The sequence below is a fragment of the Heterodontus francisci genome, chromosome 18 (assembly GCF_036365525.1).
Source record: "Heterodontus francisci isolate sHetFra1 chromosome 18, sHetFra1.hap1, whole genome shotgun sequence".
Taxonomy (NCBI): Eukaryota; Metazoa; Chordata; class Chondrichthyes; order Heterodontiformes; family Heterodontidae; genus Heterodontus; species Heterodontus francisci.
This window is the reverse complement of record NC_090388.1, coordinates 36646370-36662834: the sequence shown is the minus strand read 5'-3', so window position 1 is coordinate 36662834 and position 16465 is coordinate 36646370. Positions and strand designations below refer to the sequence as shown.

The window sequence follows — 16465 nt, the reverse complement described above, 5'->3', positions numbered from 1 at the left end:
CCTAGTTTGTTGATTATATTTTAGCTTCTAATGTGTATGAACCAATCTTTATTTCATTTTCCGTAAATTTACATAAAATTTGAAGGATAGTCAGTACATTTTACTTCCAAGTGAGCTGGCTGTGAAAATTTTTCAATGTGATTGGCTGCTTACCCTACAAGATGACATCACTGTTGCTGGATGCCGGGAGATCCCCTTGACTTGGCGCCAGATTCTAATTAACATTGGGAAAGGGGAAATCTGTGCTACAAAGATCGCTATATCTTTGTAAGCAGTTTTCTCTAAGGTCAGCAGCTGCAGAACGTAAAATCCAGGTCATTAGCAAGACATCGCAAAGTGTTTCGCAACCCTTGGATCACCTCAGATGTTCAATAACTGTTGTTATGTAGGCAAATGTGACAGCCAACGTGCACACAGCATGGTCCCACAAGCCATTTATTTGTTTTTGGTAGTGTTGGTTAAGGGAAGAATAGAAATCCAGAAGAAAAAAGTGTCATCTTAGACTTTGTGCATATTGGGTTCAAATGCCAGTTTAGATTATATACTCAAGTCATAATTGCAGTTAGCCAGAGGTGAGAATGCTACCAACTGATCCAAGCTAACACCTTGAAACCCTGATAATTGTATCTTTATCACAGAATCCAACGGTAAAGGATCTCATTAATTTTGGACTTCATGTTGCAAAAGGAATGGAATACCTTGCAAGTAAAAAGTTTGTTCACCGAGATCTTGCAGCAAGAAACTGCATGTGAGTATGAAGTTGAAATTAACAGAAATGTAGAGTGCATTTTTCTTTGTATGTATAGCACTTAAATTACATGCTGAAATTTGAACTGCATTGTTACAAGAGTTGTCATATTTAATTGATGCCTGCACTTGTAGGCAGCCACCAGGCATGTTATAATTCAGATAGCCAGATGGTGAAGGAGGTAGTACTGGAGCCAATCTTTACTCAGTCTTACATTTATTTACAGAGTTAAACATTACAAGAATACACCTCCTAACTCTACTTGCCACAATTTCAATAAGTAATTTGTTACGACCAGGTGAGAAGGGGTCCAGGGTTCCCTCTCAGCCTTTGCCTGGTTTACCCGTAACAGAGTTTAATTTTTAAACACCATGTTTTAGCTCCCCCTTAGTGATTCCTTGTTAACAGCTCCAATTGTAAGGCAAAGAAATCAAACAGGTTTCCTTAGATTTAAACAAGAAAGGTGGAAGTTTATTAATCTTAAACTCTAACCCGGTTAACGACTATGAATATGCGACGGGACTACGTTAGCATGCATACGCAATAAACACACATGCAGATAGAGACAGAAAAGTAGAAAAGAATAAAGGGGAAAAGTTTGAGGCAATAGATGGGTTTCTATTTTACTGTCCTTTGAGGTTGCTGTGAAGTCTCTGGTTGCCGGTCAGACTTGCAGTTCAATGGGGCCCAGTGCTGCTTCAACTTGTTTCGAGGTCAGAGTCTTTTCTGTCTTGAGGTTTACGTGTCTTCCTTGGGTCCAGTGGCATGGGAGAAAGCAAGAGAGAGAGGCTTCCTTGCTCCAGCTTCAGTTTCAACTAGCTTTCCTTTCTCCGTGGCACAATTCATGTGACTAGCTGGTTTGAGACCTTCTGTTTGTGGATTCTGTCATTTTAGCAGTCATCCTGGAATGTGAGCTTCCTTACCTTCAGTGTCTTCCATTTTGGGTTAAGTGGACCAGAGAATAGTCCTTGTCTCTCCAAACACTGTCTGTTAGTATGCGAATATTTTTCCAGCCAGGTCTCTGGTGATTTTTTTAACAAGTCCTTTCTTCATTCCAGCAACAGTTTAAAATCAATGTTCATATGACAAAATTAATATGCCTCATTCTTGGCAGGTGGGGGTCTGCATGACAATCTCTTTATATGTGTTCAAGTGAAACCCCAGTTAATGCCCTCCACCTGCATACAATTAAACACAATAATATACAATTAACAAGGATACCTATTGATCACTCGGACCACCATGGCGTGGTGCACTCTTCCACCATGGAATGTCGAACTGCTAAATTTGACTTTGGCTCATGTTTTTGGCCCCAATAAATGAATCGCAATCTCTCCCCCACAGAATGCTTAGTTCTTCCTCTACATTATCTGCCTCCACCCTTGCCTCACTATTCTCCATTGGCTCCCTGTCCCACTTGCATTTAGTGCAAAATTCTTGTCCTTATTTACAGGAGCCTCCTTGCTCTACCCGACTTCTGCAACTTTCTCCAGCCCTAAATACCAGCCCATGTTAATATAAAAGCAAAATACTGCGGATGCTGGAAATCTGAAATAAAAACAAGAAATGCTGGAACCACTCAGCAGGTCTGGCAGCATCTGTGGAAAGAGAAGCAGAGTTAACGTTTCGGGTCAGTGACCCTTCTTCGGAACTGACAAATATTAAAAATGTCTCAGGTTATAAGCAAGTGAGGTGGGGGTGGGGCAAGAGATAACAATGCTCATGCTCACATCTCTGTCCTGGGATTGCTGCAGTGTTCCAGTGAACATCAACGCAAGCTCGAGGAACAGCATCTCATCTACCGATTAGGCACACTACAGCCTGCCGGACTGAACATTGTGTTCAATAATTTCAGAGCATGACAGCCCCCCATTTTACTTTCATTTTTAGTTGTTTTTTCATTTTTCTTTTTTACATTTTTTTCAACCTTTTTTTGCATTTATTTAATTTCATCTTAGTTTGTTCAGTTTGCTTACCCACTGTGTTTTTTTTCATGTTTGCACTTGCTGCTGTTCAATATTCAGTCCGTTAACACCTTTTCTGTACTAATGCTTTGTCTTTCAACACACCATTAACATATTGTTTGCCTTTGCTCCATGACCTTGGTCAGCGATGTGGCCTTGTCCAATCTACACCTTCTCCTTTGTTATCTCTTGCCCCACCCCCACCTCACTTGCTTTATAACCTGTGACATTTTTAATATTTGTCAGTTCCGAAGAAGGGTCACTGACCCGAAACGTTAACTCTGCTTCTCTTTCCACAGATGCTGCCAGACCTGCTGAGTGGTTCCAGCATTTCTTGTTTTTATACCAGCCCATGTTGTTTGGTCTTCTGACTTTGGCCTCCTGTATAACTCTTCCCCAGCACCATCACTGATGGCAGAACCTTCAGCCATTTCTCTCCTTACTCGCTAGAACTTCCCCCTTCAACCACTCTTGTCTTATTACTTTTCTACGCACCTTTGAAAGCCTCCTCAAAATCTATCTTTGCAACATGTTCATTTTCCCTAATTCTTCCACTACTACCTGGTGTCCATTTGCCCTCCCTGATGGGCCTCGAGATATTTTCTACATTAAACTTGCTATACAAGTTAGCCAAACTGTGCCATATAACAGCAGATTGCTATAAACTTTGGTGGTATTCAGTGGAATATGATCTATGGGTTTGAATATACCAGTTATAACTAATGGGTTCATTTCCCCTTCATAATCTCTGCAAAAACCAACAATGTCACAGGAAAAGATTTTTGATTTTATCTGCTTAGCACCGTATCAAGGGGTAAGATGAAATTTTCACTTGCAGCACTGTTATCCCCACAAATAACAGCATCTCCACACTTTTCTCCATTTAGCATTCATAATTCATGCTTTTTCATTATTAAGAACTAAGTCTTTGCACTGGTGACATATTTAATTCAGCCATTCAGAACAGGATTTAGATTCTGGTCTTAAATCTTAATTCTTTGTCTGCTTGAGGAGAAATATTGGTGCTTTTGTTATGGGCAGTGATAAATTCTATTTTCCAGCTCACTCCCATTTCTGAGTTGTACATCATCTTTAACTAGAAGACAGACAAGCAACTCGCTGTCAGACTTGTGCAAGTCTGTGTTGGCTGCTAATTTGTTTATGAGGACAGCTTGTAATGATTAGGCCCACACATTTTTCCCTCCCTCCCTCTGGCAAGTGTCTGGTCTTCACTCTATATCAGGAGCTCACTGTTCATGGAACAAATCTACTTCCTACTACAATACAACACACTACATAGACTAGAAGTTCTGCAAATGTTATCATTTGTTTCCAAGGAAAGTTAAAGTAAAAGAGGCTTACTAAAGCATTAATCCTGTGTACTAGTGTCACTGTAATATATTACTCCATTCACTTATTTGGAAAAACCCTATAACATTTGTACTGTAGGCTGGATGAAAACTATACCGTGAAAGTTGCTGATTTTGGGCTTGCAAGAGATATTTATGAGAAGGAGTATTACAGCATTAATAATAAAAATGGTGCCAAACTGCCAGTGAAGTGGATGGCCTTGGAAAGTCTGCAGACCCAGAAATTCACGACAAAGTCTGATGTGGTAATGTATTGCATCATTTGTCATGTATGTTAGCAATAACTTAAAGCCGGTTTTCAGTAAAATTTATGTTTATACCTCCAAGTTGTGACTTAATAGAAGAACTGATTTAAATAGCATTTTTTTCTGGTTATTCAGTGTAAAAGTCACTGCTTTTCTTCTTGCATAGTATGATTAATGGACCCAATTGTATTCTTCAGAATATCAAAAAAGAAAGCTAGCTTTCCGACACTCTCAATGTGAAACTGATACTTTTTTGTCTCGTTACCACCTTGTTTTCACTCAGATGTCCAAAATAAAATTGCTGCTAGTCCCGCCCAATTACTGCTGCTTTTACATGAGGTCCAACCTTTAGGCAGAGATGAATCCAGCCAGTAAGGAAGGACAATCTTGTGGATTGTCTTCAAAGTGAAGTGATCTCTCACATATCAGATTGTAATATGTATTCTCTTCACTTTGAGGAAGCAGTTATCATACCTACAATTTAAACTGACAGCCCGACTCCTATGCAAGGATAGATATTATAATATTCACCCGTCACTCCTGTTTTCGCTGACCTACATTGGCTCCTGGTCCACCAATGCCTCAATTTTCAAAGTCCTCCATGGCCTTGCCCATCCCCATCTCCTCCAACCTTACTGCCCTTCAAGATTTCTGCACTGCTGCAATTCTGGCCTCTTGCACATCCCCTATTTCAATTGCTGTGCCATTGGCAGCCATGTTTTCAACTGCCTAGGCCCTAAGCTCTGGAATTCCCTCCCCACCTCTCTCTCCTTAAAACCAACCTATACGAACATACGAATTAGGAGCAGAAGTAGGCCATTTGACCCCTCTAGCCTGCTCCGCCATTCAATAAGATCTTGGCTTTTGGACATCTGTCCTAATATCTGATTACATGAAGCAGTGTTAGATTTTGTTTGATAATGTGCCTGTGAAGCACCTTGAGATGTTTTACTACATTAAAGCCACCATATAAATGCAAGTTGGTGTTGTGTATAGACTTATTAGAAATGCAACCAAAACCCCCCATCTATCACAGTTAGAACTCTTGAAAAATATTTAGATTGTATTTTCATTTTTTTTGCAGCGATTCTTTAGTTTTGAGAATAAAAGTACTTTTTGTTTCCACCAGTGGTCTTTCGGAGTACTTCTGTGGGAGTTGATGACACGAGGGGCACCACCTTATCCTGATGTTGATTCATTTGATGTTACTGTTTATCTGCTACAGGGGAGGAGGTTGCTGCAGCCCGAATACTGTCCTGATTCACTGTAAGTAAATTATTAAGTATAGCATAAGACATTTTAAAATCTACATTTCAGAAATCAATAGGCATGTGAACTGATATTTCTGTTAATAATTTACATGATAGAAACCTTATTCAGTGTTCTTCCATTGCAGATATGAAGTAATGCTAAAATGTTGGCACCCTAAACTTGAAACACGGCCAACATTCTCTGAAATAGTTTCAAAAATATCATCAATTCTTTCCACTTTTACTGGGGATCACTACATACAGTTAAATACAACCTACGTGAACATAAACTCTGGAGTTCCCTATCCACCTGTTTATTCATCTCAAGATAATTTGGATAGAGATGCTCATGTGTGATCGAAGGCAGTTTTTTGTAAAGGACATTTTATCAGCAGGCAATTGCAGGAAATCTGTTCTGGCAGCTACAAGAGACGAGCCCTATATAAAATGTGCTGCTTGTGTCAACAGTATAAAATGTGTTGAATCTTAAATTACTTCAAAGAGAAATAGAAAGAGATGAATCACATTTAAAGACTATGGAACTGTCTGTCGTTATTGGGAAACCTATCTGTAGTTACTGCTGTACAATGTTGTGACGTTGACTGTAAGAGATAAAGGTTATGATAGATTTAAAAAACAAAATTACTTCCATCCTGGAAAATTAACAAAATGTTCTATTTTTTTATTAATAGGTTTATTTTTACTTAAGTAGGAACCGTCAACAGCAACATAAAATTGGACCATTTTATTATTACACGTAAAAAATCTTTTATGAACTAACATTTTTTCTTATTTTCTGACATCATCTGCAGCATAGCTATGTTAATAAATAACACTTTTTATGCAGTATTACTAGCATTGCAGTCTCTTGAACAGAATCCAGCAACAGTGAGATATTGAAATGATCACAGTGGTGAATGTAATTGTATCTGAAAAGAATCATGTAGGTATTAAATTATTAAAATCAAAACTGTAGAATATTAACCATTAAAGGGGCTGCTTTTAACTTTCATTGCCTAATGATAAAAGTTAAAATTACCCCTTAAATTTTGGATCAAAGTGGGGCTTTGTTACTGAAAGTGTATATATAAATTTAAGTGAGAAATTTGCAGTACATTTCACTCTTAAGAGTATGTCTTTATTTTTGAGTAAATAATAGACAATAAAGGCTGTCCAAACTTGTGACCTGTTTTATCTTTGTCTTCAATATGAGAATATACTTGAACATTTAACAAGTTCACAGTGCTTATATTTCAGTGACTTTCTTTGGAAGCTAAATGTATCAGTGACAAAATGTAGTTTTGTTCAAACAGAAAAATAATTGCAGGTATATATCCTTCATATAGTTTAGAAAATTTGAGTTAACAACAACAAATTTGCATTGATATAGGCATTTTTTAGAGACATAAAAGAAAAAAATGGACTCCCGGTCTAAGAAGAAGAAAGGTGACCACAATTTTGGTCAAAGAGGTGGGCCTTATTGGAGGAGAAGATGGTCAACAGGTGGAGAAGTTTAGGGAGGGAATTCCAAACTATTGTGTCTTGGTGGCTGAAGGCATGGCCACCGATGATCGGACAAAGGGAGTGAAGGATGCACAAGAGGCCAGGGTCAGAGGAACATAAAGTTTGAGAGGAGACGTTGGGGGACCAGAAGTCAGTCCAGCTCAGTGAGAACAGAGGTGATGGATGAGTGGGACTTGGTGTGGAATTAAATATGGACAGAAGAGTTTTGGATGAGCTGAAGTTTATGGAGTGTGGCGCACAGGAGGTCAGGCAGTGTGCTATGTAATAGTTGAGCCAAGAGGTGACAAAGGTAGGAATAAAGGTTTTAATCACAGATTGGCTAAGGTAGCGGCAGAGGCAGGCAATGTAATGTAGGTAGAAATAGGTGGTCTTTGTAATGAAAGGCTTGGAAGCCCACTTGAATGTTGACAGGAAGGGGCCAAAGAGGGGGATGGAGCTGATAACAAGGGTATGGTGTTTGTGGCAAAGGGAAAATACAATGGCTATAGTCTTCCCAATATTTAGCTGGAGAAAATTGCAGCTCATCTCAGACTGGATATCGAAAGAAGCAGTCTAACTATAAAGAGGCTGAAGCAATAAGAGAGTGGTGGTGGAGAGATAGAGCTGGATGTTGTCAGCATACTTGTGGAAGCTATGTCAGTAGATGATATTTCCAAGCAGCAGCAGATAGATGAGGGAAGGGATCAATGATGAAGCCTTGGTATACTTTCAAGGTGCCAGTGAGGGGATGGAAACTAAGCCATTGCTACAGATTCTCTGGCTACAATCAGATAAGTAAGAGGATGCTGTGGTTAACTACGTCAAATGCTGCAGTGAGATCATTGAGGGATAGAGGAGCACAGTCACAGAAAATGTCATTTTGACTTTGATTTGGGCCATTTCAGCGCAATGGTGGTATTGGGGGTCTGAGGGGGGGGGGGCGGGGAAAGTGAACTCGATTGGAGTGGTTCAAACATGGGATTGCAGGAAAGATGGGCACAGATATGGGAGACAGCAACATATTCAAGAACTTCAGGGAGGAAAAAGGAGGTTGGAAAAGAAGTTATAGTTTGCAAGGACTGATGGGTTGAGGGTAGCTTTTTTTTTTGAGGAGAGCAGGTAAGGACAGTTTTGAAAGGGAGAGGCAACTGTGCCTGAGAAAAAGGGACCATTTCCAATGTCAACTAGCATGGGGGAAACCAAGAAGGGAGGTTGGGTGGTCAGTAGTTTAGTGAGAATGTAGTTGAGGGAACAAACTGTGGGCGACATGGATGAGATGGGTACATACAGGGCATGAACGAAGATGGGGGTGTAACTAGCAAGAGTTCATGGTTAGGATAATGGTTAGCTGTGCTTTAGGAGGAATGATTGTACCTTGTTTTTCCCATTTCTCAAGCACAAAACAGGTGCCAAACTTACCAATATCAGGTACCAATCACATACAGCTTGTAAATCCTTGCCTCTTGAATTTAATGTATTTTGAGGGAGGTGGGGTTCTATTATGCAGGTTAAAACAATAATGCAATTTTATTTCCACAAATGCTATCCATACAAATGCTTGCTATCAACAGGTGATGTTGCTAGGAGTGCTCCATAGTCATTGCAATCACTCCCTTCCTCCACCATTGATCCCTTTAAAAGGAAACTGTTGTCAATGAGGATTCAGGATTATAAAGATATGAACAGAATTGTTTGTTTAAATTGGAGATTTAGGAAGACTGTATAGACAGCCAAAAAGCCAGGCTAAAAAGTGCCATGAATGAACTGTTTGTGTTTTTTTCCTCTGCACTCTTCCCCTCCTCCCTGGAAGGTGCTGAACAAGAGTGGGGTAGGTCGCATAGCATAACCAGTGCTCTTTACTAGCAGAACATTATAGGAAGTTCTTTGATAATTATACTTAAATATTGAATATTTCAAAGCATGGGTTATTTAGCAAAGTAAATACAGTCATATTGTCACTCATGTTAATGAAATATTTAAGTCCAGGCTGAATCATCTAAAGGCATATGACCTATAAACCTCTGGAAACACTATCCTGTTTTTTCTTCAATTTCAACTTTATATCCTTATATCATAATATTAATAGTGAACCAACACAACAAGCATAGGAAACTCCCCAGAGAAATGGCATGTTATTGAAAATATAATTTTAATGGAACACACTTACATTTTTGCATACAAAATATCACAGGTACTTTACAAGACCAACAGTAAAAAAGTTGCACTTCTGTAGCGCCTCTTCACATTCTCAAGTTACCCCCTCCTTTTTGTAAACAGGAATTTGACTTGCAAATCAGAAATAATTAGTGGATTTTACTGATAGATATCACATGAATTAGACTTTTGGCTACTTCTGTGAGAATGAAGAGTGTCCTGAATAAGAGAACAAGATAGATTGCCCCATTTCCTGTCATGGCCTCAGGTTACCGCAGCACAAGTGAACAACCCTTTTGCTTGTGTCTTATCAACATTCTGTCTCGGTGGTTGTATTCTGCTGTACACATAGGACAAGTACATTGCAGGACACAGCGTAGAACTTGGCCGTTTAGTAATAAAATTAAATATGCAATATTCCCAATGCCACTTCTGCTGCTAAACAATATATTACATGCATTGAGACTATATCAATGCTGAAGACCAGTAGTGGGTCACATTAAATATTTTTTGTGAAGTTACAGTTCAGGAAATAGAAACGGCTCTGTACACAATAGCCACTAGATGGAGTCCATGCTCTTGTATCTGAATTTTTTCAGACTATTTTTGAAACAGTTTGATTTTGTATATGGAAAATAAAAAGCTTAACCTAGGCAGTTGATATTTAGAAAATATGCTGCACTTGATGAACCTATGATTTATGCACTAGGTCTTAGAGTATATTTCCATCAAACATTGCTCAAACATAGATATCATCTATTTATATACATTTATAAAGAAGCAATGCTGAAATTCTGTGGCCTGTGACTGCTGTGCTCCAGTGCAACACAAACATTTTCTGACACAGAATAATAAAAATGGATGGAAAGTGAAGTTTGTTTTCTTTATTTAAAAAAAAGGGGGAGTAGACTATATCATTCAGTCATTACAGTGACTGATAATTTACTTTTTCACTTTAAAATAGATCACATAATATTTTTATTTCCGAGGCTCTGGCCTTTTCTCCTACTGAAAACAATAGTGAATTCAATAATGTCCCAAAAGATCACCAAGCCATTGGTGGCCACTGATGAGAGTGTAATGATCCAGCATGTTATAAACACACAATGATTTACCACAAAATTATACAGGAGTCTTTCCAGCTGATGGATCATTTCAACAACAGCTTGGTAATTACACAATTAGTTCAATTGCACAATGCTGGAAATCAGAAGGAAAGGATGCAGTGGCATATCACAGTGGAATTCCAATGTGCTGTGGTATGGAGAGGTATAGTGAGGGATTTTTATGCAGTTCCCCATATATTGGTATTTTTGCAACTTGGGCTGCAGCAGTCTGGGCTGGCTGGCTGACTGACAGGGCACAGCAAGGACACTGGCAGAGTGGCAGGAGTGGGAGCACAAATGCTGTCATCCAGAGAGAGGACAGCAGGTTTGTCCTCCATGGAGCCACTGCCACAGCACCTCAGCAATCATAGTAATCTATTGGAGGACAGATTGCTGCACTGCTGTGACACCCTTTGAGCACCGTAATCCATAGCCATGATGGCAGCAATCTGAGCTTCCACTGCAGCACTCAGACCTTTGGTAGAAGCAGCCTGTGCTGCAATGGAAGCTGAGGCATTGGCTATCAGAAGCTGCATCACATTGGGTTCCTCAGGTGTGTAGATGGAGGTGATCACCTGCTCATTTTGGAAAGGATGCGCTCCAAGCTCTGCACAATGTCCTGTGCCAAGTGGGTTGCTGGGACTCCTTCGTGCTTCTTGATATTGAGTGGAGGCTTTCTGGCAAGCTTTCCAATGACCAAGCATTTGGGTGTGTATGCCCATCAGCCACCTTCTGTAGCCTGGCCCATCAAAGTCTTCATTTGACTCCTCTAGTGAGCTGGCACCTGCACTATCCTACCCCCACCGCACCACCACCCCCCCCCTCCCCCTTGGCTCCTGCACACTTGTGCCAGGTGGCTCACCATATGCAGATCCCTCCAATATTCTATCATCTAAAATATGTACAATGCCAGTACGTGAGCTGGTGACTGCAATGTGAGATTGCGTGATGGTGTCTGTTCATCTTTACTTTTTGCTTCCCATTTCTCCACTGACTGGGCAGGTTCAAGTTCTTGTGTATCTGAAATGAAACAGGGATAGGAGTTGGGTTGCTGTGAGGGGAGAGGAGAAGTAAGAAGTGCATGCTTACACCCTCTGCAGCCTCTCAGTCAGAAGAGGCTAAGGCAATGAGGGAGATGTAGGATGAGAAGGATTACGTATGCAGATACCCTCATCATCGATTGCTTCAGCACCACCACTGGCCACAACCTCAGCGACACCCCTTCCCATGATAGTCAGCACTTTCTCCTCCGTTGGAGGAGGCTGCCTGTCCCCCTCCCGTTAATTATTGCTGCCTCTAGTTGTGTGCCACTCTCAACTGGAAAGAAAAGGCAAGTGTTTCAGTGGGTGTCCTGCAATGTGTTTGGGTGATGTAGCTGTCATTGTTGAATAGCTGCAAATATGCATGATTTGTGAGTTGTGGATGTGAGGCTCACAACAGTGCTAAGTGTACAAACATAAGAATGCAAGAAATAGGAATGCACTAGACCATAGGGCCTGACGACCCTGCTCGACCAATTAATATGATCATGGTTGATCTTCTGCCTCAACTCCACATTCCTGCCCACTCCCCATATCCCTTGATTCTCTGAGACCAAAAATCTGTCTACCTCGGCCTTAAATATACTCAATGATTGAGTATCTGTAACCCTATGGGGTAGAGAATTCCAAAAATTTACAAGCCTTAGAGTGAAGAAATTTCTCCTCATCTCAGTAAATGATCGGCCCTTTATCCTGAGACTGTGCCCATGTTCTAGATTCCCAGTCAGCGGAAACAACCTCGTGGTGTCTACCCAGTCAAGCCTCTTTCGAATCTTGTATGTTTCAATGAGCTCACCTCTCATTCTTCTAAACTCCAGAGAGAATAGGCCCAATTTACGCAACCTCTCATCATAGGACAACCTTCTCACCCCAGGAACCAGTCTAGTGAACTTTCACTGTACCGCCTCCAAGGCAAGTATATCCTTCCTTAAATATGGAGACCAAAATTGCACACAGATGTATGACCTCACCAAAGCACTGTACAATTGTAACAAGACTTCCTTGTTCTTGTACTGTCAACACCTCTTTGCAGTCCTCCTCACAACTTACATTCCCACCTAGCTTTGTATCATCTCAGTCTTTTCGTCTAAGCCATTAATATAGATTATAAACAGCTGAGACTCCAGCACTGATCCTTGTGGCACTCCACTAGAAACAGCTTGCCAACTTGTAAATGCCCCGCTTATCCCTACTCTCTGCTTCCTGTCCATTAACCAATTCTCTGTTAATGTTAATATATTACCCCCATGAGGCCTTAACTTGCTTATTAACATTTTGTGTAGCACCTTATCAAATGCCTTTTGGAAATCCCCTTTATCTACCCTACTAGTTACACTCTCAAAAAAAAAAACTCCAATAAATTTGTCAAGTAAAATTTCCCTTTCGTAAAACCATGTTGACTCTGATCATACTACGAATTTCTAAGTGCATTGCTAAGACTTCCTTAATAATAGATTCTGGCATTTTCCTGAGGGTGAAGTAAAACTTATGGGCTGGATTTTGTTTTCCCGCCGCCTGTCACAGCGGCGGGCATAGAAAATGGCATCCGGCACACACGAGCCGTGCACCATCATGTCACCGCAATCTTGAGCCTGGTGGCTCATTAGAATATGCAGGGTGGCCAATCCAGCCCCCCCCATCACACGGCGGAGGAGGCTGATGCAACACCATGAATGGTGTCAGCTGTCTCTGCGCAGGCGCTGGCGCCATTTTAAAGGGCTGCTAGCCCTGCTGAGGATGCAGTGTTGAACCCTGTACCCGCCCCCGCTCCCCCACTGTACTAAAAATAAATGTTGGCCCTGTTCCCCTGCCCCAATACACCAATATTGCAGAGTTGACCCCTTCTCCCCCAACTGCACAAAGTTCAGAGGTCACCCCTTCCCTCCCTCCAACTGCAAAAAGTGCAGAGTTCACCCCTTTACCGCCACCCCCCACAACTACACTAAACTGAAATTGCAGAGTTGTCCCCTTCTCCACACAACTGCACAAAGTTCACAAGTCACTCCCTTCCCCCGAACAACTGCATAAAGTTCACAGGTCACCCTTTCCCCCGAACAACTGCACAAAGTGCAGAGGTCACCCCTTCTGCCCCCCACTACACAAAATCCTGAGATTCCCCCCTCCCCCACCTTGGTGGCACCAGCATACCCTGGACAGGATAATGAAGGCACGAGTACCGCCCACTGCACAGAAGATCCGGATCTGACGGTAAGATTGCAGGGAATTGTATTTAAATGGATGCATGAGGTTTATTTAAATATTTAAAGCAGGGTCCCATTGCTGAGTGGCGGAAGGGCCACCAAGGAGCCTTGCCACCACTGGGAAGATCGGGTCCGGCAATCCCTGTGTCAAGCTCCGTGGCGGGCCGCTGCCATTCCGATCTTCCACAACGCCCCCCCCACTCCGCCACCACGGAGCCCGACGTTGGGAACGGAACAAAATTCAGCCCTATGAATGGTAGAGTTCAATCCTAATTGATCGAGATTGTTGGTAGGTGAGTGATGGGGTGTAGTAAATTGAGCAGTGGATGAGGCTAGAGGTGCAGTTACTGGCATATGCCATTTGAGAGATGAACTGACTAATTTTGGCAACTTGTATGAGATTATTAAACTTCTTCCCGCACTGCCTCCATGTTCAAGGAGCAACACTCCTGACATTGACGTCGGCTCCTATTTCTTCCCACTATCCCTCCTGGAGGGATGTGTCTGGAGGGCTTCCTGCCCTCTGCAGATTAAGGACATCTCAGTTCCAACTCTTCCATCAAGATCTTGAGTGCTTTATCAGAAAATCTGGCTACACACTCTCAACCATGATCAGCCAATCTTCACTTTCACAGGACAGATTCACTTTGGGAATAATTACCAGCACTTATCCCAGCCTCAATTTATCTCCCCTTTAAGAGGTGCAGGCTGCCTGAAAGTAGCACTAAGCAGTCACAGTATTGGGCTCCCTCCAGAGCCAAGCCAACAGCTGCAACTCTGCACAAAAGGTGACGTTGTGGCAGTGAGAGAAAGTGGTCTAATTGTTCACAGTGATAAAGTGGGAAATGTGAGCAAAGATTCTCGCTTTGATCTTTGGAGATGGAAGTCCTGCTGCGGGAAGTGTACCAAAAGAGGTGTGACACAGCTTGGAGCAGGGCTCCTCCATTAAAGCATAGATGCTGTCAGCTAGGGAGGTCTTCAATCAGGTCAATGAAATCACCCAAGTCCCCCATACTCAACAGCAAATAAGAAAGAACTTGCATTTATATAGTACCTTTTCAAACACACAACATCCCAAGGTGGTTTACAGCCACTTAATTACTTTTGCAGTATAGTCATGATGGCATTAAGAGAGCTTTTGGGCCAATCATCAAGAAGATTGCCGCCCTCAAATCTAAATCAGGGGACACAATCACTGACCAAAGCAGGCAAATGGACTGCTGGGTGGAACACTACCTAGAACTGTACTCCAGGGAGAATATTGTCACTGAGACCTCCCTCAATGCAGCCCTGTCTCTGCCAGTCATGGATGAGCTGGACGTACAGCCAACAAAATCGGAACTCAGTGATGCCATTGATTCTCTAGCCAGCGGAAAATCCCCTGGGAAGGACGGCATTACCCCTGAAATCATCAAGAGTGCCAAGCCTCCTATACTTTCAGCACTGCACGAACTGCTTTGCCTGTGCTGGGACGAGGGTGCAGTACCACAGGACATGTGCAATGCCAATATCATCACCCTCTATAAGAACAAGGGTGACCGCGGTGACTGCAACAACTACCGTGGAATCTCACTGCTCAGCATAGTGGGGAAAGTCTTCACTCGTGTCGCTTTAAACAGGCTCCAGAAGCTGGCTGAGTGTGTCTATCCTGAGGCACAGTGTGGCTTTCGAACAAAGAGGTCCACCATTGACATGCTGTTCTCCCTTCGCCAGCTGCAGGAGAAATGCCGTGAACAACAGATGCCCCTCTACGTTGGTTTCATTGATCTCACCAAAGCCTTTGACCTCGTCAGCAGACGTGGTCTCTTCAGACTACTAGAAAAGATTGGTTGCCCACCAAAGCTACTGAGTATCATCACCTCATTCCATGAAAATATGAAAGGCACAATTCAGCATAGCGGCGCCTCATCAGACCCCTTTCCAATCCTGAGTGGCGTGAAACAGGGCTGTGTTCTCGCACCTACACTGTTCGGGATCTTCTTTCCCTGCTGCTCTCATATGCTTTCAAATCTGCAGAAGAAGGAATTTTCCTCCACACAAGATCGGGTGGCAGGTTGTTCAACCTTGCCCGTCTAAAAGCGAAGATCAAAGTACGGAAAGTCCTCATCAGGGAACTCCTCTTTGCTGACAATGTTGCATTAACAGCTCACACTGAAGAGTGTCTGCAGAGAAGGTTTGCGGCTGCCTGTATTGAATTTGGCCTAACCATCAGCCTCAAGAAAACAAACATCATGGGACAGGACGTCAGAAATGCCCCATCCATCAATATCGGCAACCACACTCTGGAAGTGGTTCAAGAGTTCATCTACCTCAGCTCAACTATCACCAGTAACCTGTCTCTCGATGCAGAATTAAACAAACGCATCGGAAAGGCTTCCTCTGCTATGTCCAGACTGGCCAAGAGAGTGTGGGAAAATGGCGCATTGACACAGAACACAAAAGTCAAAGTGTATCAAGCCTGTGTCCTCAGTACCTTGCTCTACGGCAGCGAGGCCTGGACAACGTATGTCAGCCAAGAGTGACGTCTCAATTCATTCCATCTTCGCTGCCTCCGGAGAATCCTTGGCATCAGGTGGCAGGACCATATCTCCAACACAGAAGTCCTTGAGGTGGCCAACATCCCCAGCATATACACCCTACTGAGCCAGCGGCGCTTGAGATGGCTTGGCCATGTGAGCCGCATGGAAGATGGCAGGATCCCCAAGGACACATTGTACAGCGAGCTCGTCACTGGTATCAGACCCACCAGCCGTCCAAGTCTCCACTTTAAAGACATCTGCAAACGTGACATGAAGTCCTGTGACATTGATCACAGGTCGTGGGAGTCAGTTGCCAGCGATCGCCAGAGCTGGCGGGCAGCCATAAAGGCGGGGCTAAAGTGTGG

At 42.5% G+C, this 16465-nt stretch overlaps 1 protein-coding gene across 9 annotated transcripts in view; it reads left to right on the top strand.

Annotated features, from left to right (window-relative positions):
* Nucleotides 1–6783, top strand: part of met (MET proto-oncogene, receptor tyrosine kinase) — a 134576-nt gene extending 127793 nt beyond the window's left edge. For 7 of the 9 annotated variants that reach the window (XM_068050537.1, XM_068050534.1, XM_068050540.1 and 4 more), the window contains 4 exons: nucleotides 639–748; nucleotides 4162–4327; nucleotides 5457–5593; nucleotides 5724–6783. In XM_068050537.1, the coding sequence (XP_067906638.1) occupies nucleotides 639–748; nucleotides 4162–4327; nucleotides 5457–5593; nucleotides 5724–5934 (624 nt within the window). In that variant the 3' untranslated portion in view covers nucleotides 5935–6783. The remainder of the gene's footprint in view (nucleotides 1–638; nucleotides 749–4161; nucleotides 4328–5456; nucleotides 5594–5723) is intronic. The other 2 variants (XM_068050541.1, XM_068050542.1) reach the window with 1 other exon arrangement.
* The last annotated feature ends 9682 nt before the right edge of the window (nucleotides 6784–16465 follow it).